At 40.8% G+C, this 20487-nt stretch overlaps 1 protein-coding gene across 4 annotated transcripts in view; it reads left to right on the forward strand.

Annotated features, from left to right (window-relative positions):
• The window catches only part of IPO11 (importin 11), a 311009-nt gene that overhangs the window by 16057 nt on the left and 274465 nt on the right, over nt 1–20487 (forward strand). For all 4 annotated transcript variants that reach the window (XM_077816907.1, XM_077816909.1, XM_077816906.1 and 1 more), the window contains exons 4-5: nt 3615–3715; nt 19779–19851. In XM_077816907.1, coding sequence (XP_077673033.1) covers nt 3615–3715; nt 19779–19851 — 174 coding nt within the window. The remainder of the gene's footprint in view (nt 1–3614; nt 3716–19778; nt 19852–20487) is intronic.

Below are 20487 nucleotides of genomic sequence, written 5' to 3' on the forward strand. Positions count from 1 at the left end.
TTCTAGGACCAATGCCTTTGATCCCATTCAGATTGTTCTTGAGCTGATTCACCTATTCCCATGTCTATAAGTACCTGTTTACTTTGTTTTGGATCTGTCCTTCCATTTAAATGACTGTCTAAATGGGAACCCTCATTTGTATCTTATATAGTTCTGTCTAAGAATTGTGGTCACCTGGTCACTCTTCACTTTGTAAGGGCTCTTCGAAAATTTGTATCAGCTGATTAACAATCGTCAATCGTTCAGATCTCTCCCTCGGTATTTTATCCTTGTCTTGATAATAGTGTAGACAGACAGTTACATCTCTTTATCTGGAGCCTGCTGGGGGCTGAAGACAAGGCGTTTGTGAACCCTTCCAATTTGAATGAGCTCCTTATTGCCCTCTTTTAATATGGCATGAAAAATATTGTCCAGTATGTCCACCCTCTGTCCTGCTTTCAGAGTCTTGGCTACTATAGACTCCAAATTATGGGAGAACTGAGGGAAGGGTCCTTTCTCTCCTCACAGGGAGCATGAGGAGGCACAGGGCACACTGTGGACAGAGGGCCTCAGTGTACACTGCTCTTTAAAAGAATCCAGTCTCTAGGTATATATGAGCCTCATGTAGGAGAGTGGAAATCCACACAAACAACTTCTTGGAGAACCGCTGTTACTGTATAGTAGGCAATGGCTCTTTCTGCCTTATTAGGGGAGGAAGGCCATCTATCTGAATCAAAGTTAGAGGTTCCAATTATGTATAGATTAAAAATAAAAGGAACATGTATTATAGGTGGGGCTATTATCACTTGTTAAGGTTGACCGACACTTTCCATTATAATACTCTGTTTTCATTTGATTATAACTTTGTTAAATTTTGGCCCAAATGGTAAAGTCTTCTATGCTGGGTTCTGTTTCTGGATGCATTTTTCTGGAAAACTTCAGCTAAAATATTGCAGCCATTTCTGAGAATGAAGCTAAGGAAAAGATATATTGCTCTGCTCGTGATTGAGGGCACCAGAAATAAATTTGAAAAGTCCTAGTGCCCCCATGCTTGGGGTAAGGTTTTGAAATTTGGAAAGGGAGGTGGGCTTTTTCAGGGATATGGCTTTTAATTTCCCTGTGAAAATCTGTCCAAGTTTGTTCACGTTTTAAACCTTTTAAATATCGCACTTAGTACATACTCATTAGAGACTTCTTAGATTTTAGCTGCTAAATTCCCAAAGATTCTGACAAGGCTGGGCATGATCCAGGCTGAGCAGAACTCTTCTTGCAATTGCAATTCTGGTCTGCTCTGGTTTCCTCTGAGTTTTCAGTGACCACCTGCTTGCTTGGCCCATGCAGCATATACAGGAGGAAACTGATTTTCAGAGAGGACAAGAACTGGACTTGCAAGAGGGTGGGTGTGGGAGAGTAAATTGAAAGGAGGAGTCTGGCAGGGAGACTGGGACTGTAGACTGGCAGGGGAGTAGTGAGGGAGAGACTGGGAGTTGGGGTTGGGAGAGACTGGGTCTGGAAGCTGAGGAGGGAAACTGGGATGCAGAGACTGGGAGCCAGTAAGTGCTTGTGACGGGTTGGGTCACAGAAACCCCCTTGGGACTGCCATCTGATGTGCTGGGACAACCTCTGAGCCCGTTTTCCCTGGCAACTTGGGACTTCAATACCTTGCCTGGTTGTTCCAGACATGCTCGCCTGCTACAAACACAAACCCAGGTCTGAATCATGTCCCCCAAAAGCTGCTGGCTTAACTGAAAACAGCTTAAGAAGTGCTCCTGTCTCCAACACCCAGATACCCAGTTCCCAATGGGATCCAAACCCCAAATAAATCCGTTTTACTCTGTATAAAACTTATACAGGGTAAACTCATAAATTGTTCTCCCTCTATAACGCTGATAGATATGCACAGCTGTTTGTTCCCCCAGGAATTAATTGCTTGCTCTGGGTTAATTTAATAAGTAAAAAGTGATTTTATTATATGTAAAAGTAGGATTTAAGTGGTTCCAAGTAATGACAGACAGAACAAAGTGAATTACCAAGCAAAATAAAATAAAACACGCACGTGTAAGCCTAATACAGTAAGAAATTAAATACAGGTAAATCTCACCCTCAGAGATGTTCCAATAAGCTTCTTTTACAGACTAGACTTCCTCCTAGTCTGGGTTGAGCAATCACTCACACCCCTGTAGTTACTGTCCTTTTTCCCAGTTTCTTTCAGGCATCTCTTTGGGGTGGAGAGGCTATCTTCTGAGCCAGCTGAAGACAAAATGGAGGGATTTCCAGGGGCTTATATAGTCTCTCTCTTGTGGGTGGAAACCCCTCTCTCCCCCCATGTAGAATCACAGCTACAAGATGGAGTTTTGGAGTGACATGGGCAAGTCACATGTCCATGCATGACTTAGTTCTCTACAGGCTGAGCCATTGCCCACATGTTAACACGAACATTTCCAGAAAAGCTCAGATGTGGATTGGCATCTATCAAGATCTAATGTTAGCCAAGTACTTCCATTTACTTGAATAACCCCTTCACACTATGTTGACTAAATCTGCGTTAGGTGCTTTCTACAGCAAATACTTTAAATACAAGCATAGAGCCAATGCTCATAACTTCAGATATAAAAATGATACATGCATACAAATAGGATGAATACATGCAGAAGAACATATCCTTTGCAAAGATATGTTACATGGCATATCTAGCATAAAACATATTCCAGTTATATCATATTTATACTTATAAGCATATTTCTATAAAGCATTATGGGGTGCAACGTTACAGTGGTGTTGGGGAGAGACTGGGATCAGATGAGGTGCTTGGGTGGGCGAGGGCTGGGATTGGTTGGACAAGGAGACTAGGTATTGTGCAACTGAACGGCAGGCAATTGAATTCTGTCTACAACTATTGTTTTGTGTTCCTGCAGGATTTAACCCACGGTCAGTTGTTAGCCAGCAATACAATAACCACCAAACCTGCAGATAGCTAGATACAGATATATATAAAACACACACACACACACACACACACACACACACACACACACACACACACACACACACACACACACACACACACACACACACACACACTTATACAAATGCCTCCATGTTCTTCATGCCAACAGTACATATTACTTTTCTCGATTCATTTGTTTAATTCCTCTAGTCAAAGCAAAAATACTTAGACGGTGATGAATCAAAAATGCCCATTTTTTGTTGTTTAAATCAGTTGATCTATCTATGTTCTTATACTGCCTCCCTCACCATGCTCTGAGTATTGGATGGCAAGATAAGATAATCTGGGAAGGTTGTTGCATCCCCAGAGGCATCACTTAGAGGTCTAATCTTCAGGTTTGACTTATCTAGACTCCAAGGAATAAGAAAAATTCAAATCCAGCTAGCCTTAGCCTATTATTTTCCCATGATGTAACTAAATGGAGTTAAATCAATTTACTGTATTGAAGGTTCTTCTGGATGAGATCTTAGAAACACAGGTCTAATTTGCTGTGTATGTACATTAAAGATGACATGGGGAAAAATGTATCACTCATTATGATGATTGGAAGAAAGGGAAAGTCTTAACTTTGGGAGACTTGTGGACCAGACCAAGAAGTAAATAACGTTTTAACTTTTTTTCTTTACAGAATATCTTTACAAATCATACTCTGGATGTAAATGTAAGGTGGTTAGCTGTGCTGTACTTTAAAAATGGAATTGACCGCTATTGGAGGCGTGTAGCACCACAGTAAGTTGTATGTTTCCTTTGTTTACATGTTAGAGTAGATTTTGTAACAGTTTCACCACTGTTTAAAAAATATATATATATATAACTGATAGGAGGGAAGAAATGTGCCTGGAAGTTATAGATAAGACAACTGGAAGGGACGTGAAAAAGCCAAATAACTCATTAATGAACTAGTTTATTCATACTTTGGCACTTACAATTTGGTCTGTGTTGTGTTTCTTTTAAGGACTGTGTTACCCAGTCTAGTCATGTTTACTAGATTTTTGTGGTAGGCACTGAACAGTGGCTATCTGAAAGTCTTAGTAATGACAGTCATTTGAAAACATTAAAGGCTCTTTTGGATATTTTATGGTTACTCTTATGCTCTATTTGTCTAGAACTTGTACTGTAGGTGTATGTGTCAGATTTACAATCGATGTAGGAAATTGGAGATCAGGGAGATGTCTCGAAATCTATGACCTACACCCTTTCTGTTCCAATTTTGGGTCATTTTGATGATGTGGAAATTCACAATTAAGGTTCCACAAATAAACTTAAATTTCACCATTATTCTTGTCTACCAAACCATATACCTAAAATTTACCTGGGGTTGCTATCATAATATAATATGAAACCATGTATAACTATATATGTCTTACAGGATAGTTTCTTTTTAGGCGTAGATGTGAGTACAGATTTTTTTAGGACTCCCAGCACTATATCAGGAGTTAAATAAGGGAGGCATTTTGGGGTCCTGATCCAGTAGCTCTCCTATACAGTACAGTAATCTGTACAATAAGCTTCCAGGATTGTCACACATTATGTCACACTGAAGCCTACAATATCTGTTGAATAAGTGTGAAGTGAGGGAAACAGCTATGAGCGTGGTTGAGAGCTCTTTTTGTCCCGAATATCACCAGAGTTGATCATCACCGAGATGCATGGTCTGTTACTGTCCTGTTTTTAAGTTCTCAGCCATTTTGACTTTGAGTCTTGGACCACTGTGATGTCAGAGGTAACTCAAACAATCACCACCCTTACTCTACTCCTAATTTGCACATAGCAGTGTCATTGATTATAGGAGGGGGACTTCACAGATGGTGGATCAGTTGGCCCAGCTGCCTCACCTGTGTGACAACATGGGATTGTAGCTGCTAGTACTACTTCTACTACTAATAGTGGGATATTATAGTCACAATATAGTTTGAATAGTAGATAATGTAGGCTGGATTCTCAAGCTGATCTTTCTGGAATTGGCTGTTCTGAACCAGTTGGTGAAGATGTGGCAGCATTTTTGTATTTTCCTTGCTGTATCTAAGGTGACTAATAGGAATGCCTTTTGCACAGGGACTACATAAACTGTTCTTCTGGACAAGAATAGTGATGGACACTGTGACCATGTTCAAGATCATTTGTTGTTTGCATTGTGTTTAGAAATTTGAGAATGAAGAACGTTGCCCCACTGTGCTGTCCAAACATATACAGAGAGATAGTTTCCACCTCATAGAGATTACAAACAAGGTTAAGAGAAGATACAGCTGTTGGGGGGAGGGAGGCAAGTTTATGTAGCTGTGCAGCGTACAAGACCTTAAAAGTTCATAATACAACACCCAATGACTGTATAATTCAACTGCTAGGGTATTCTTAAATGCATATTCTTATCGGCCTGCAATGCTGACATCTTACATTTGGAATTGCCAATCTTTCAGGGCCAAATACTAGTTTGAGTGAGGAGGAAGGCGCATACCTTTGAGATTTCTTTTCACAGAGAGATAATGCTGCTTTGGTTTACACCAATGGTTCTTATTAAATAAGGAGCACTGCTCAACAAGTGGAAACCTACTGTGGCAAGAGGTTTATATTTATAGTATATTTCCATTTTTATGTGCCAGTCTTTATCTTAGTGGTAAAATCCATTGTCTTCTCCTGGGAAAAGTAAATTGGCTACAAGTTGAATTGTTTGCGTGTGACTCCATATTAAACTTGCTACTAGATTTCCATTATAAGCCCTATTTTGATCTCATTTCTAACTTCCTCTGGAAACTTTTTACATATTTCAAGGGAGATTTTTTTTTTTTTTTTTAGAAAACTCCCTATTAGTCAGGGAAGGTGTTTCAGAGATAAATGTCTGAAACATACTATCTTAGGGTATAAAAGCGGTTCAGTTTATTAACTTTAATTTTATGCTGTTCACCTTTCGTTTGAGAACCAGCCCCTTTGAATATTTCTGGACTGATCAAGTGGTTCATTTTGGATTGTTTGGTTCAAAGTTGATAGCATTCTAAAGTCTGCGAGCTCTATGCTAAATTTATGAAGGGTACAGTTCTTGCCATGAGGTGCTTTAAGAAGTCTACAAGGGTAGCTTTAAAAAAATCTTTTTATATAGCAAAAAGGATATCAAGATATGTTAATTAACACATCCGTCATCTAGGATGCAATCTTATTTACATATTTGTGGAGAATCAATAAGAAACACCAATTATTGCTCACCACAAATTATTTAAATAAATTAATAATCTTGGGTCTGTGCTTGGGCTTTGTGGGAACTCCCATAAATCTAAATTTCTATTCTATTGATTCTACCAGAGCTAGCTCCTCGCTATTCCTGCTGAGGTAACTGGAACACTGAAAATAATCTTCACTTCTTTTCTTACTTGCAACAAACTACTAAAACAGGAAAAGAATAAGAAGTTACATAACCATAATTTCTTTGCAGAGGAAGGCAGCTGAGTGGTATGCAATTAAAATACATATTGTCACAGAGCATCAACTACAACACCAGTTTTCTAAAGATATCGTTCTTAAAGGGTTCTCAGACGAAAAAGCTCCAGGGATCTCTGCTGCGTGCTCTCAAAAAAATGTAACAGGTAGTAAGACTGACTAAGGCATGTTTGCTTTGTGAATAGATTAAGAATAACAATATTCTATATATTTGTACACACAACTATTTTTAATAATGGCCTTTTGGAGGAAGTAACCATAATCATCTTGTGATGTTGGAGGTGAAAAGAATGGGAGACCTGCTGGGGCCACAGGGAAGACAACAACCCCTATTTTATAGTTGAAGAGTTTTCTGGAAAATGAGAAGGTGACTCACTGAACTTCGTTAGGCCCCTCCATTCTTCCCCAGGTCTGGGAAAAAGGACTTGGGCATACCAAGAACTAAAGTACGTTCACACCAGGGCTGACTATAACATCTTTTCTTCCAGTTGCTGATCTAAGCAATACTAGTTCTAGCTGCTAGACTGGGTAATAGGCTTCCTCTAAAGCAGATTTAATTGTTTGTACAGCACCTGGATATGTTGCAAGCATAGTAGAACAGCTGCTTGAGCTTGATAAGTCTGTACTTACTTGTCTTTTTTGCAGCACTTCATATCCCCTATTCTAGGAGAGATTGTGATTTCTCCTTTTCCTTTTGTCTGGCATCTACTTACTTTGACAATGTTGTCTCTCTAGCAGTGTCATCACTTCTCTTCCTGACATAGGCACAGCATAGCATTTGGCCCTCTCAAGAACACAGAAGGTACCACCTGGCTTCTACTTGACATGGAGGTCTTACAGCTGACTCCCCATGGCTTTCTGTGGGCTGTTCAGCAGCCTAGAATTACTCCAGAGGGAATTCTGAGCCAAAAAATAAAAATTACATGCACAATATTTTAAAATTCTGCAAATTTTATTTGGCAATAAATAAATGTGGCTCCAGCATGGCAGTGGGGAGTACAGGCCACAGGATGAAATGAGGTGGGAGATCACCCTGAAGCCCCCACCTCCCCAGTACAGGGACTCGGCAGTGAGGCTGCATCTGACCCTGACACAGTGCAAGGGCTGGGCCTGCTCCAGAAACAACCTGGGGCCCTGCCCCGCTTTGGCAGGTGCACCACGTGTAGGTGGGCAGGTTCAGCCCAGCAGGATCCAAGTGTGGAGGGGCTTAGTGTGGGGGATCCAGGTATGGGGAGAGAGGGTTCTGTGTGGGGCAGTCTGGGTGTGGGCAGCTTAGTGGGAGATCTAGATGCACAGGGCTCATTGGGGGTTCTGGGTGCAGGGGCAATGGGACTCTGCAGGGGATCCAGGTGAAGGTGGTTGGGGCTCAGCGGGATGTGTGTGTGGGGAGATGGGGATCTGGGTGTATGGGGCTCGGTGTGGGGGTCTGGGTGTTGGAGGAGTGGGGCTTGATGGGTTGGGGGTCCAGGTGCAGCTGGTTGGGGCTCAGTGGGGTGGGGATCTGGGTGTGGGGGGCTCATAGGGGGTTCCAGGTGTAGGGGGGATAGGGCTTGTCAGGGTGAGGGGTCGATGGGCCTGCTTAATGGGAGAGCCCTAGCTGCTGCCAGGGAATTCCCCTATCCCTTTTTCTTCCCCATTTCATCTCTCTCTGCCCCATTCCCCTCCCCTCACTCCCACATTCCCCGCCCCCTGCCCTATTCCACCACCCCTTCCTTCCCCACTGCCTTTTCCCCCCATCCCATCAGCCACCTTCCCTCATTTCCCCAGCCCCACTGCAGGCACTCACTGTTGCACAGAAAACAGGAAGGCTCCTACTACACAGAAGGGGATCACAACTGGCACTAGGACCCAGGAGGCAGTGTTCAGCTGCAGAGTCAGCACAGCTGAGATTCAGCCTCCTTCAGCTGAGCAGCTCTGCCCTTGCAGAAATGAGAGGGAGGGTAGTGGCACATAACCCTGTGTGCCCCCCCCCCCATGCCTCGCCTCTGTTTGGGTCCCCCGAACTGCACCCATGTTTTCTGCAGGGAAGCACAGAAATTCTGGTGGGGGTGGGGCATTTTCTGAGGGCACGCAGTCCCACAGAATTCCCCCAGGAGTATCAACGTCTGTAGTGCTGAATGCTATGGCCACTTCTCCCTCCTGCTACAAAAAAACACCCATGCCAGGGGCTGAAAAAGAGCAGGGGTTATTGCCCAGGCTGCTATGGCCTCTTTACAGCTCCCTGTTTGTCTCTGGAATTGGGCAGGGGCTATAATCTTGCCAATTGTCTCTAGGATTCTATCTGTTACACATTCAACACCTCCTTAAGTTGGTGCTTTTCCTGCTCCTCGCTTTTTTCTCTGGGGGATGTTTTTAAAAGCTGTCTTCTTTTCTGAGCTTGTGTTCCTTTGCTGCATTGTTTTTCTTGCTGTTGTGGATTGCTTTTCACTTGGTTCTTGTATATTTGGTGCCCCTCAATTAGGTTATTGTGGTAGCAACTTGAATAATGCTCTCTTACACCAAATTTATGCTTGGATTTGTGAGTGCTCAGGATAATTTGTCTTTCATCCTGGATTTCTGGTTTAGAAATAGTAACAGTTTATTAAAATGGTTCCAAAGAGAAATGACAAAAGAAAATATTTGTGTGAATGTCTGTTTTTCCTCTTTCCACACTTCATAACACAGCAAGAGCGAGTCCCCCTCTTCCTCCCCTCCAGCCAAAAGAAAAAAAGTGTTTAATTCTCCAAACCTTAATGATTTCAGTACCTTTGATGCCAACTCCTATCTTTCTGACTTCCAACTGAAGCAATTTAATAGTGTTGCCTGTCCTAGCTTTTCAGTCCATGAATTTTAGCACTGAAGTGAAGTTAATTTAGCAAATGGTACTACAGTCACTTTCTCTGTTAAATAATTATTTTCTCTGTTAAGTAATTATATTACAACTTAAAATATTAAGGGAAGATCACAATCTCTCTCGGTTTTTGACTCTTCAACAAGTCTTGCAGTGGGCTCAACATAATATGAATGGGCAATTCCCAGCCAGCAGATGTCACTGTTGCATCACATGAGCTGCTTATCAGTTCAGAAAAAAGCGTTCTGTAAACGTGAGTTTCTTGTTTTTAAAGTGTCTTGAGACATTTTATTACATGCAATTATTAATGAGCATATTTTTGCTTTTTTTCTTCTCTTGTGCACTTGACAGTACTTAGAAAGATCAATACATTCAGGATAAACCTCAGATACGTAATTTGTGCACAAATCAATTTTTCAAGTGCTTTTCAGCACTTTGCCACATTTGCTTATCATAAGATATTTGTGTCTGAAAATTTTTCTCCTGAATAGTCCATCTTCTCCTACTTGATCCTGTAGTAGAACCCTAATTCTAAATCTTTCACATTGTGGTTTTTATATGAAGGATGAGTTGGGTGTATATATTTAATAGATATGACTATTGTGGGATTGAGTGGAAAGAAAATTTGGCATATGGGATGAGTTCCTGTTAAATAACACACAAAATAAATGAAAACGTATGCAGAAAATTAGCAATTCAATTGTTTTTTTAATGCTTTCTGTTTTTCCCAAGAGTATCCTGTTGTAATATTTACTTTTACAATCAAGATTAAATTTCTTAATTGTAAGCACAGTAGCTTACAAATATCAGAAAATGTCACTCAGAAGTATAGGCTTTTGTGATTGGCTATTTTTTAAGACGTACTTGATATGTCTAACTCAGTGGTCCTCAAACTTCATTGCACCGCAGCCCCCTTCTGACAACAAAATTACTACATGACCCCGGGGAGGAGTAGGGGTGGGGCGGGGGAGAGAAGGGTGGAATGGAGCCCGGATACTGAGCCCCGCCGTCCAGGGATGGGGTGGAGCTCAGGCTTCAGCTTCACCTCCAGGTCCCAGCAAGTCAAAAGCTGGCCCTTTTGACCTCATTAAAATGGAGTTGCCATCCGCTTTGGGGTCCTGACCCACAATTTGAGAACTGTTGGTCTAACAAAATAAAATTATGGTAATGTCTGGTTTTTTAAATGGAATCCGGATACTTCAGATCAATAATTGGAATTACTGTTTCCTGAACATATTTTCCACTTTTATAGAGCTATTCAAAAACAGTAGGGTAAAATTTTGAAAAGCATCCACATCCCATTTCCAAAAAGATACATAAGCATCTAAGTCTCATTGAAAGTCAATTGGATTTAGGCTCCTAAGTGCTTAAATCCATTTTGAAAATGAGACTTAAAGCACTTTTGAAAATTTACCCATATACTATAAATTTGTCTAAATTAATCTGGGGAGTAGGAGAGAGGAGAGTATATGTGATGTAGCTGGAAAGGAACGTCACTGAAAACTAGGAAAATTGCTATAAATGTTTGATGTAAGACCACATCTCATTTTGTTCTGTATTGTATTGCCTTGGACCTTTAAGGCTTGTCTAGACTAGGCTAAAAGGTGTATTTTTAAGATAACATATTTTAAACAATAGGGAACTTAGTAGTATTTGCTGGGAGAACTGAATCCTAGAAGGGAATCAGTCTGGCTAGTGTCTGGTACGTTTTTCTCTGTTGCTTGAGAAAACTATGAAAAGGAATGTGGATTCTGGAACTGTCAGCAAACTCAGGAAGATAACACTGGTTCATTTAACATCTGTAAGTGTCTCTCTGCAGCCATAAAGGCTTCATAGAAATGATTTAGGTGAAAGCTTACATTCTGCTGAAAATTATCATTTAGGTCCTTTGCTAGAGATCTTTCCATGTGCCAACAGTTAATGTGTGAGGTTTTTTTTTCTTTCAGGCACTGTATAGTCTGTAAATCCTGATAAAATGTTTTAAAAATTCCTTATTTTGAATGCACAGTATGCCATTGTCTAACAATTTTTTCATTCAGATGTCTCTAAAAAAGATATATAACTACAGTCGTATGGAATCTGGTATGTTACAGGAGTGAGAAATGGTTAAATTATATAGTAATAGATAGACTCAAATTGTTTAAGAAGTTACATTAAATAAATGTGAAAGGAAAGCTTAAAACTGTATTTGCATAAAAGTTGACTTCCCTAATCTGTTTTTCTAGTATGTTATTGCTATATATATCAAGAATTTTCACTCAAGTGCTGCCTCTTCTAAAGGACCCTCAGTTTTCCAATATAGCAATATGTTTTCATGGCAGTAAACTGTGAAAGATGTTTCTGGACTTAGCAAAAACCTTTCTTATTATTGACCTAATGGTATAAGAAATCATTCTAAAAGTGCCACATTCGGAATGAAAAATTTGGGCTATGATATACTGTCAGCATTTGCACATCAGCAAGAGTCCAAAATAAGTGGCTACTAGAGTTCTCTCTTCACCATAACCCTCAAGGCAGCTTCCCCTGGTGCCCGGTGGAAAATGGGGAGGTGTGAAGCTCCAGGCACCTTACGGTGGCTTCTGCGCTCCCAGCAGGGAACAGGGAGCGGAGGTGGGAGGGCGGCCTGCTGAGATCCTGCCGGCAGCCTGTAGGGCAGCCGGGCTCCCAGCAGGGAGCTGCCAGTGGAGCTGAGAAACCGGGCTCTCATCTCTCCACACTGGCCCTCATAGGTCTGTGGAAGTGCTCCACTGACCCATGGAGGGTAGTGTGGACATGTACCACCACAGTAATTACTGTGGTGGCTGTAAGTCAACCTAATATAGGTCGACTTACATTTCTAGTGTAGACGTACCCTCAGCCATTCCCGCATCTTCCTTCTAGGATTTTCTTAAATCGTTCCTTCAGTTTTGGGAATTATTCTATGATAAAACTGAATTTTTATGAAAAATATTTTCATTTTCATTTTCAGTTCAGTAGTTGTTGGATGACAAATGTTGTTTGTTGAACTGCAGTTACCAAGATCTATTATGTGATTCAAAAGGCTACTCCTGAGGGAATTCTGTATCAAAAAAATTAAAATTTTGGTACAAAAAGAATAAAAATTCTGCACACAATATTTTAAAAAATCTGCATATTTTATTTGTCAATAAATAAATGTGGAGGCTCCAGGATGGCAGAGCGGAGCACAAGCCGCTGGCTGCACAGAGATGGGAGCCCACCCTGCAGTCCTCCCTTACACCCCAGGACATGCGCTGGCGGTGAGGCTGCATATGACCCTGATACAGCACAAGTGCCTGGCCTGCCCCAGAAATACCCTGGGGCCTGCCCCTCTGTGCCAGATGCACCAAGATATCAATTGAGAGGGCCAGAGTCTCACACATACGCCCAACGCTGGCCCCCAATCCAGGTGTGGGGGCAAGCAGGCTCAGCGCAGCAGGATCCAATTGTGGAGGGGTTTAGTGTGTGGAGTGAAAAGATTCTGTGTGGGGCAATCTGGATGCGGGCAGCTTGGGAAGGGATGTGGGGGGGAACTGGATGCACAGGGGCTTGTGTGGGGGTTCTGGGGGAATAGGACTCTGGGAGAAGTCCAGGTGAAGGTGATTGGAGCTCAGCGGGGTGTGGGGGGATTTGAGTGTGGGGCGAATAGGGCTTGGTGGCTGGGTCTGGGTGCTGGGGGAGTGGGGCTTGGTGGGGTGGGGGTGTGGGTGCAGCTGTTTGGGGCTCAGTGGGATGGGGGGGTTGGGTTGGGTAAGGGGGGCTCATCTGGGTGGTCCAGGTGGGGATTGGTCTGGGTGCAGGGGTGGAGATCCAGATGCAGGGTTGGTGGAGCTTGGCTGGGAGGAGGGCGCGGTCTGGATGCAGAGAGGCTCTGGATGCATGAGGTGAGGCTCATCGGGGTGGGGGTTTGGGTGCAGGGTGATCTGAGCATGAGGGGGGGTCCAGATGCATAGGGGTTGGATGTATGGAGCAGCTCCCGGTACAGTGACTCCTCCCCCCGTAGCTGAGGCACGATGCGGGCAGGAAGCGGGGAATTGGGGGAGTGCACAGGCAGGGAGATTTCTGGGTGTGGGTCTGACCTGGCATTGACCCTGACACTCCTTACAGGGGAAGAGGGAATTCCATTCTCCCTGTCCCCTGCCCAGCTGGGACTAGCAGCTGAGCCTGCCATTGGCTGTGGCATCACCAGCCCTACCCCCGTGGTGATTTAACTCTCTGCTGGCTGCTTCAGGCGCCCGAAACAACGTACCGGCAGTGCTGGGGAGGGGCATGTGACTGCTCTTGCGGCTTCCTTTTACTTCCCTGTTAGAAGTCTTTTTTCTGCAGGGAAGCAAAGAAATCTTTGGGGGACATGTATTCTGCATGTGTGCAGTGGCACAGAATTCCCACAGGAGCAGAAGGCTGTGGGATCAATGTTTGAGTTCATACCTTATGCTAACTTTCATGGGCAAGAGCTGGAAATTTGGTAGAGGCATGAGACTTAAACGCTGGAAATCACTCGGCATGTTCTTCAGCAGTTCTCTAGTTCACAGATTCTCAAACTGGGGATCCCTTAGGGGGTTGCGAGGTTATTACAGGGGGCTTGCGAGCTGTCAGCCTTCACCCCAAACCCTGCTTTGTCTCCAGCATTTATAATGGTGTTAAATATCTAAAAAAGTGGTTTTAATTTATAAGGGAGGGTCGCACTCAGAGGTTTGCTATGTGAAAAGGGTCACCAGTACAAAAGTTTGAGAACCATGGCTCTAGTTGGTGCCTATGCTGATTCTGGACAGAAGTGTTCAGTTTTTGGCTGGGAGAGGGAGACTCAACATGTTGGTGATGGGTGGGGAATGTAACGGGTTCAAATGTGAGAGTTTGCGGGAGATCGTGTAGGTGATGTAATGCCTTAGAACAAGACAGAAGTATCCTTAAGGACAAAATGTCAGAACGTTTCAAATGTTGAATTTCTAATTTTTGATTAGCTATATATTTATCATACTTGGAGTGGTAGTGATATGTGTATTAAAGTTGCATAACCCTTCCCATTGTAATCCTTTATTTTCAGTTGGTTCTTACTTTTGTTGGTTGTATATTAATTAAATTGAAATTACTTCAGAATTCCCAGTTAACACTCTGTGGTTTGACAAGTTCTCGTCCCATGATAAGGCCTGGACTTAAGAGTTACTATTCATTTGGGAACCCTGACATGCATGAGAGAAATGCTCATCCTTTTGAATTTGCAATGGCTTTATTAACACAATTAGTAAAAGCACAAGTGCTCCAAGCCAAACAAGTAGGTAAACAGTACAGAATTGTCCTTATATCAGTATCAGGACAATCGTTTACTCACACCATCCTTGTGAAGACCTAGGACAGGACCTTCCTGGACCACCACTTGTCTCACCAGTTCTATCTCTAGAGACAAAGTGTGTGAGGTAATATATTTTATTGGACCAACTGCTGTTGGTGAAAGAGACGTGTTTTTGAGCTTTTGGAGTTTTCAAGCCCCAGGACTTGAAGTAATACAATTTCATGAGAATATCAACTCTCATTTTTAAAAGAGAATGTTTCTAGCCTCATGGATGCAGAGAAAAGCTGATAAATGTGAGTCCTAAAGGTTCAAAAATTGGAAAGCAAGTAAGACAGTTATTATTTTTTAAAATCTCATGATTTTTAAGCCAGTCTGACTTTTTTGGGACATGACTCATGATTTTTTTAAAACTAGAGGTTGTCAATACTGCTTTGTACATGTGCAGTAGAATGTTTACAGATTTTTATTCTTAATTTTCATGTGTCACTTGCACTGTGCGTACTCCTAGGGCAGGCAAGGGCAAGCTACCGCCTGCGGGCCGGATCCAGCCTGTCAGGGCTTTCAATCCAGCCCACGGGATTGCCAGCCCCATGGCTCAACGGGACTAAGGGGGGCTCCCTGCCTGCCCTGGCCTTGTGCTGCTCCCGGAAGCGGCTGGCACCACGTCCTTGCAGCTCTTAGGGGTGGGGGGTGGGGCAGAGGGCTCTGTGCTCTGCTTTTGCCTGCAGGCACTCTCCCCCGCAGTTCCCATTGGCTGGCAACAGGGAATCGCAGCCAATGGGAGTTTTGGAGGTGGTACCCGCAGGTGAGGGCAGCGTGCGGCAGAGCTGCCTGCCCCATCCCAGCCCCAGGAACCACTGCTGGACATGGTGGCCACTTTTGGGAGTGGTGCAGGGCCAGGGCAGGTAGGGAGCCTACCACTCCGGAGCCACTTGAGGTAAGTTGCGCTGGGCTGGAGCCTGCACCCTGCACTCCAACCCTCTGCCGCACCCCTCCTCTATCCCAACCCCCTGGCATGAGCCCCCTCCTGCACTCCAACCCCTTGCCCTGAGCCCCTTCCTGCACACTGCACCCCCTCCCACACCCCGCACTCCCTCCTGCAGCCCTGCCCGAGCCCTACGTTCATGGCCCTGCATAAAATTTCCCCACCCAGAAAGTTTGCCTACTTCTGTCCTAGGCCCTGCTAAGTCTCTTGCATTCTTCTGAAGCAGCCACACCCATAAACCTCCAGATGAGACAGATCCGCTGCAATGGCTTTCTCCTGTACCGTGGAAAAATAGTTTGTGATCATGTAGTATAAAGACTTTACTTGAATAAAGCTAAATGTCTGATGGGTCAGAATTAAAGTTGAACAATCAACCTAAATTGTAGCATTTTCTAATTCTGAGTGCTTGATTTTGTAATTTTAACACTCTTTTAATGTGTACACTTTTATAATGTGCATGCACGCACTCACATACAGTTGTGGAAGTGCTGTTCCAAAGTTAGAGTAATTGATCTTTGCACTTAAAACCAGGATAAAACTGTTGTTTTAAATAAAGAATACAGCATATCTTCCCCAAAATTATAGCTCTTACACTTGTGTGGAATGAATTTTCTGAGAATTTAGGGGTAAATTGGTTTGAGTTAATTGAAAAATATGTCCTTAAAGAAATTTAGCACCTAGTGTCCGACTACTTTCTTGTCCCAAATTATATTAATAATGTAATTATAACAAATTTCCCACTGTAGTGGAGTGGCAGTTCTGCTATAGTTAATATTAAGAGTTGCTTACTGGATAACTTTTCTAAGTATTCTAAAATTTGCTTGGTTACTTGGATTGTCTTGGCATTTGGTGTGCATCAGGAGGTATGGAATAAGATGTGTAATTCAAATTTGGGATCATCTGGCAAAGCAGTTCATGAGATAGAGCCCTCTTGAAAAAAAAACCTGCGTTTTCTTAAGGTTGACAGATTCTAATAGTGTTTTCTTTTGTGCATACGTGGGAGTCCAACCGTGGCTTTGATCCAACCCCAAAGTATCTCAGTCACTCCACATTTAGCTCAGGTAGTGCATGGCACCCACTATCCCTTTTTATTTCATTGGTTTTCAGAAGCTTGAGTTTTGCTGAACTCAGCATTCTGAAACATCACGAGATAGCACTGAACAACCTTCACTCTGAGTTAACAAAGTACTTTGTCAGCGAATATAACGAAAACTCATTGAAATCTCATACATTGTCTGTCTGAAGAATTTTTTTTTACTATTAATGGTCTTTTTTGCCATTAATATTCATAAATCAAAGTTTTACATTCAAAAGAAGGTAACCAATAAAGTTATAGTACAGAAGAATTGCCTTTGATTGTTGGCCTTTTTAAGAAGGTCTTTTCTCTACTATTGTTTCTCAGTAGGACTTAGGGTATGTCTATACTGTGGTAGAAGACTTCTGGCATAGCTATGACTGGCCCATGTCAGCTGACTTGGGCCTTCAGATTGTATCCGTGTCTTTGCATAGCGGTATCCATTTTCCCAGAAAGCAACTTGGTTCATTCTCGTTGAGAACAAATGGGAGATTAGAGGCCATTCTTGAGTTTCTCTGAAGGAAGGTTTATGCTCCTGCCTCTGCTGACAGATACGTTTTCAGTTGTGATAAGCAATGGCACAAATGACTTAATCCTAAAATTTTATTTTCTAAAGCTACTGTTGGCACTAGATCTGTTCAATATCGAAAGTGAGAGAGAGGGGGAACATACATGCAGATGAATGCAGGGAGAGAGGCAGGGAGAAATTAAGGTCTCTCCATGTTCACAAGTGAATATAGGGAGGTACAAAAACAGGGACAGGGAAAACTGGGATTTGCTGCTGTGGCAAAACAAAGCAGCTCTGAACTCAGTTGAATTGGTCTGTGTGTTTTGCACAACCTAGAGTGGGATAAATTATTGTGAATCTGGTCATACAAGTTAAAATGATTTAATGTCGATACTTCATATTGTCATTATAATTAGAACTATCACATTATAACATTCTCTTGGAGATTCTTGTTTTAGTGTTCATGTATGTAGCTTTTAATTACGTAAAAACAAGGAAATTCCCAGACAAAGCAATGTTAAAATGGAATTAAAATTGATAGCGCATCTCAATTTAGGATAAAAATAAACATTACTGGGATACTGTAATTATCCCAAAATCAAGTATTAAGCTAGGGAAATTCAGAGTTAAGATTTAATTTTTAAGAAATCCAAACATGTTAAGTTATAAACATTTACTGTTATGTAATCCAAACAACTTTAATATTGCCCTGTAGTGACGATATGAAAGGAAAACAAGAAAATGCATGTTTAAAAATCAGTAGAATGACTTAATTATAATCATGTTTTTTGCATTGTGTCAATATCACTTAATCTTTTTGCAGCTTAATTTAACCTTATGTGAAAATAATACAATATCTAATAACCTCATAGGTGTTTTGAGGCTTAATTGTTTGAAACATACTTTAAAATACTTTGGTGAAAAGTACAGTGCTGTATAAAGACAAAGTAAAAAGTATTATTTACTTGCGTTAAGTCCCTCACTGTTCATCCCTCCTTTTTGTACATCAGCTTACAGTTCTATACATAATATTTCATACACAGTGTCAGTTTGATCCTGTTTTCTATATTTGTCTTACACTCACAAATAACTTGCAAAAGGATATATGTGTTGGGTTTGATAATAATGGATTGCAACCAAGATAAATCTGTCATAAGTCTGTGTGTATTACCTATTTACACACAACCGCTTGTAAAGTGATTTGTATACCCTGCTGGAAGTCAATAAAAAGTTGATGACAAAAGGTCTCATAAGTTCATGTATTCGTCCATCTTTGTGTCCTCCTATTGTCTCTCCACTTTCTCAAATGTCAATGACCTGAATAATAATCTTTTTATATTTCACCAGGCTGAAGTTTTTTTAGTAGCAAGAAAACTATATGCATGAAAATATTCTTCATCCAGTCAGATGTATTAAACTCAAATGGAAATGGTCTTTTCAGGGTGAATTGATTTAAATCAGAGCAATTTAAATCACTGATTTTAATCTTGATTTAAATCAGGATACAGGAAACCTTGATTTAAGTAATTAATTTTAATCATATTTTGCATTTGTACTTTTTTAGTTATTTTCCCACAGAAAGTTTTTTCTTTGGTTGGTAACCATTAAAATGTTAATTTGCAACTAAATACAGCCTTTACACTAAATTTGGTTCTCCTTTCTTATAAGCCAGAGGATATGCTCTGTCTACACTAATTAAGCAGTTATATAGCTTAATTTACATATATTTAGATTATTAATTTTTACAGTATGTTAGAAAATGTTGAATGACATTACTTGTGATTTGTGACTTGTGATTTGTGTTATGCTCTATTTGGATGGAAATTGGAATTCAATTAAACATGCACAAAACCAGCATTTTATTTTTTAAAATTAATTAAATAAAATTACCTTAAATGTGGTAGATACATAAGAAAAAAAATTATTAAAACACGTTTTGCATTTAAGATTGATTTATTAATCAAAGGATGTATTATCCTTAGTTAGTGAACTGAAGTGGTTCTTTCAGGTCGTCATGTCCTGGAAGATTTTAGAACTAGTAGATCTCATGTTCTCACACCTACTTTTGATTCAGATTGGAAGAAAAAACAAGCTTTCATGCTTTTCCAGTTCCTAATTGGTTTCTTAACATTGAATAAACTAGTCATTGAGCTGAACTAGTTGAATAAACTAAAATGAAGAAAATATTCTCACTGCACCTACAGAAGAGGCTACTGCTGTCAAAAGCTGGTTTAGCATGCTTATCATGTTATGGTTCCAGGTGCTTAACCAGTGACTTCCAGCCGTTCAGTGATCTGACTTTCTTTAAAACTTGGCAGCAAACGTATACTGCTTAATATTATATTTTTTTTAATTTTAAAAGATTTCAATAGATTATAAGTATATGTCTCACAATAGGTTGTCAATTTCAAATTTAATTTTAAATAGGTTATTTTTAAAAAATAAACTTGTATCTAATGTAAGTAGTAAAAACAATTTAAATTAAAAATGTTCAATTTAAATTAACAAATCTAATATTTTGATTTTTCAAAAAATCATTGATTTTTATCCATCCTGGGTCTTCAAATTTTTTACTGATACTACGTATAAAAATAACTCTCTATAAATATGCCTTAAAAGTTGGGGGGGATTTATAGTTTGAAAATATAACATGTTAATTAAACATCTTATTATAACAGTGCTCTTTCAGAAGAGGAGAAATCTACATTGCGTGCTGGGCTCATCACCAACTTCAATGAACCAGTGAATCAGGTTAGTAATGAAATTAATGATGATTAGTTATTCTCTTAACAAGTGCTCTTATTGGGATGTAACTTTTTTTTTAATGAAAGTTTAAAAATGAGATGTGACAGAATTTCCAATTTTCATGTTTCCTTTCAGATAGTATTTCATGTTAATGTGGGATATAAGATTTTATCACAGAATAAAGCTTTTCTTAAGTATCAAGTTTTTCTTAATTTGAATGGATTACCATAATTACACCCTCTTATATTTCAGAATTAAATTTGTATCTTCTTGTGTTTTAAAATAACTAATTTTTGCACTTCTGGGTTTGTCTGAGGCAGACTAAAGACTCATTCTTTGAGTGCTGCTCCCTAAGTTTATTCCACTGTGAAGGCAGTGTCTGTTGGTCCGTACATGTACCCTCTCTCTCCTTGTGCCTCTAATCACGGAGATAAAGGGCAGAGCGGACTGTCTACCTCTCCAATTCCTTCATCCTGCTGCTCGGTCTGGGTTGGAAACTCCAGCATTCAGAGCTTCATCTTCCTTTATTGTTCAATCATATGTATATATTTTGTAAATAGTTGAGAATTTTACTTGATAGTTTTTAGTTATGTTTATAGTTAGATAGTTAGATTCTTCATCCCTTCCACCAGTACCCCTTTG

Source organism: Eretmochelys imbricata, chromosome 5 (assembly GCF_965152235.1).
Source record: "Eretmochelys imbricata isolate rEreImb1 chromosome 5, rEreImb1.hap1, whole genome shotgun sequence".
Classification (NCBI taxonomy): domain Eukaryota; kingdom Metazoa; phylum Chordata; order Testudines; family Cheloniidae; genus Eretmochelys; species Eretmochelys imbricata.